General features: G+C 60.6%; 1 protein-coding gene across 1 annotated transcript; it reads left to right on the forward strand.

The window, feature by feature from the left end:
* The first annotated feature begins 364 nt into the window (after positions 1 to 364).
* On the forward strand, positions 365 to 1,758 carry RETN (resistin). The gene is made up of 4 exons (XM_012509381.2): positions 365 to 451; positions 650 to 777; positions 1,160 to 1,237; positions 1,519 to 1,758. The coding sequence occupies exons 2-4, from the start codon at positions 660 to 662 to the stop codon at positions 1,647 to 1,649; spliced, it is 327 nt and encodes a 108-aa protein (XP_012364835.2). The 5' UTR covers positions 365 to 451; positions 650 to 659; the 3' UTR covers positions 1,650 to 1,758.

Below are 1,758 nucleotides of genomic sequence, written 5' to 3' on the forward strand. Positions count from 1 at the left end.
ATAAGTCACTGTAGCTTCGAACTCCCGGGCTCAAGCAATTCTCTCACCTCAGCCTCCTTAGTAGCTGGGACTACGAGTGCTTGTCCACACCATGCCTAGCAAGAGGCATTATTTTTATCATGTTTGCATCAGCCACCCTTGCATGCAAAACTCCGCTTGTCTACCTGTTCCCCAGACCACAGCTCCTGGCATTATCCCTGGGGCACCACCTCCTGACCAGCCTTTGGACATGAAGAGGGAGGCCCTGTTGGAAGGGGGGAGGCTCCCTCCCTCCTCCAGCCCTTAGTGTCTGCTCAGGGGCTTCCTCTTGGCCCCGGATGTGGGACCGGAGGGTTGGGGGCCCAGGGACTTATTAGCCAAGACAGGAAGCCCCACCCCAAGAGGGCTCAAAGAAAGAGCTGCGGTGCAGGAATTCGTGTGCCAGATTTGGTTAGCTGAGCCCACCGAGAGGGTAAGTGACAGCTGCTCCTGCCTTTGCCATGGCACCAGCGGGGAGGCTGGGGTCAAAGCTGAGCCTCCATCCCTGTCCCCCACACGGGGGCACAGGGGTCTAGGTCCCGGGGTCCAGATCCCACTCCCTCCGCGGGCCGGATCTTCCCCATATGGGCAGGGCTGACCCAGCTGTGGGTCTCTTGGTTCCCTCTTTCAGCGCCTGCAGGATGAAAGCTCTCTGTCTCCTCCTCCTCCCTGTCCTGGGGCTGCTGGTGTCTAGCAAGACCCTGTGCTCCATGGAAGAAGCCATCAATGAGAAGATCCAGGAGGGCGCCAGCTCCCTAAGTGAGGACCCCCCACTTGGGCAAGCTCCCCAAGGGTCTCAGAGACCTCACTGATCCCTGGCACCGACCTGACTCCAACCCAGCCCCAGCACTCACCAAATCTCATCCTCAAATCCAACCAGATCATAAATTCAACCCCAACTCCATTCCCAACCCCTCCGACTGTCCCCACCTTATCCGCAGCTCCAAACCCAATCCCCGCTCTCACTCCAAACCTTCCCTTACTCCAAAACACCCAACTCAAGACAGGGTTCTGGAGGCCAGTGAGCTCCTGTGTCCACAAGGAGCTAGCTCCAAACCAACAGGGCGAACGTAGGGGGAGGATGGGGGAGGGACCGTCTGGTCTCACAGCTTCCCCTGTCTTCTTCCCTCCTGCCCCCCAGTATTTAGGACAATAGGGAGCATTGGCCTGGAGTGCCAGAGCGTCACCTCCAGGGGGGACCTGGCTACTTGCCCCCGAGGTGAGTGCAGAAAACTGTTGTCCAGGCGCCCATCTGGGTTCCAAGTCCCCTGGGAATGCCCCCTCCCCGCCACGTTCCCCATGTCCAGCCTCTACTCCCCTAGGATCTTGGTCCTGACTCCCAGCCTTCTCCGTCCACCATCTGGACACTGGTATCCACCCTCACTCCCTGCCTCTAGTGCCTACTCCGTGGTTGGAACCTCCAGTCGTCCCCGTCCCTACCACCCCGCTCCCACCCTCAGCCTCCCAGCTGAGTCCACGCTCCTCTGTTCCGGGCTGCAGGCTTCGCCGTCACCGGCTGCACTTGTGGCTCTGCCTGTGGCTCGTGGGATGTGCGCGCCGAGACCACATGTCACTGCCAGTGCGCGGGCATGGATTGGACCGGAGCGCGCTGCTGTCGTGTGCAGCCCTGAGGTCGCGCGCAGCGCGTGCACAGCGCGGGCGGAGGCGGCTCCAGGTCCGGAGGAGGTGCGGGGGAGCTGGAAATAAACCTGGAGATAATGATGATGATGATGGAGCGGA

Source organism: Nomascus leucogenys, unplaced genomic scaffold (genome assembly GCF_006542625.1).
Source record: "Nomascus leucogenys isolate Asia unplaced genomic scaffold, Asia_NLE_v1 Super-Scaffold_241, whole genome shotgun sequence".
NCBI classification, from domain to species: Eukaryota; Metazoa; Chordata; class Mammalia; order Primates; family Hylobatidae; genus Nomascus; species Nomascus leucogenys.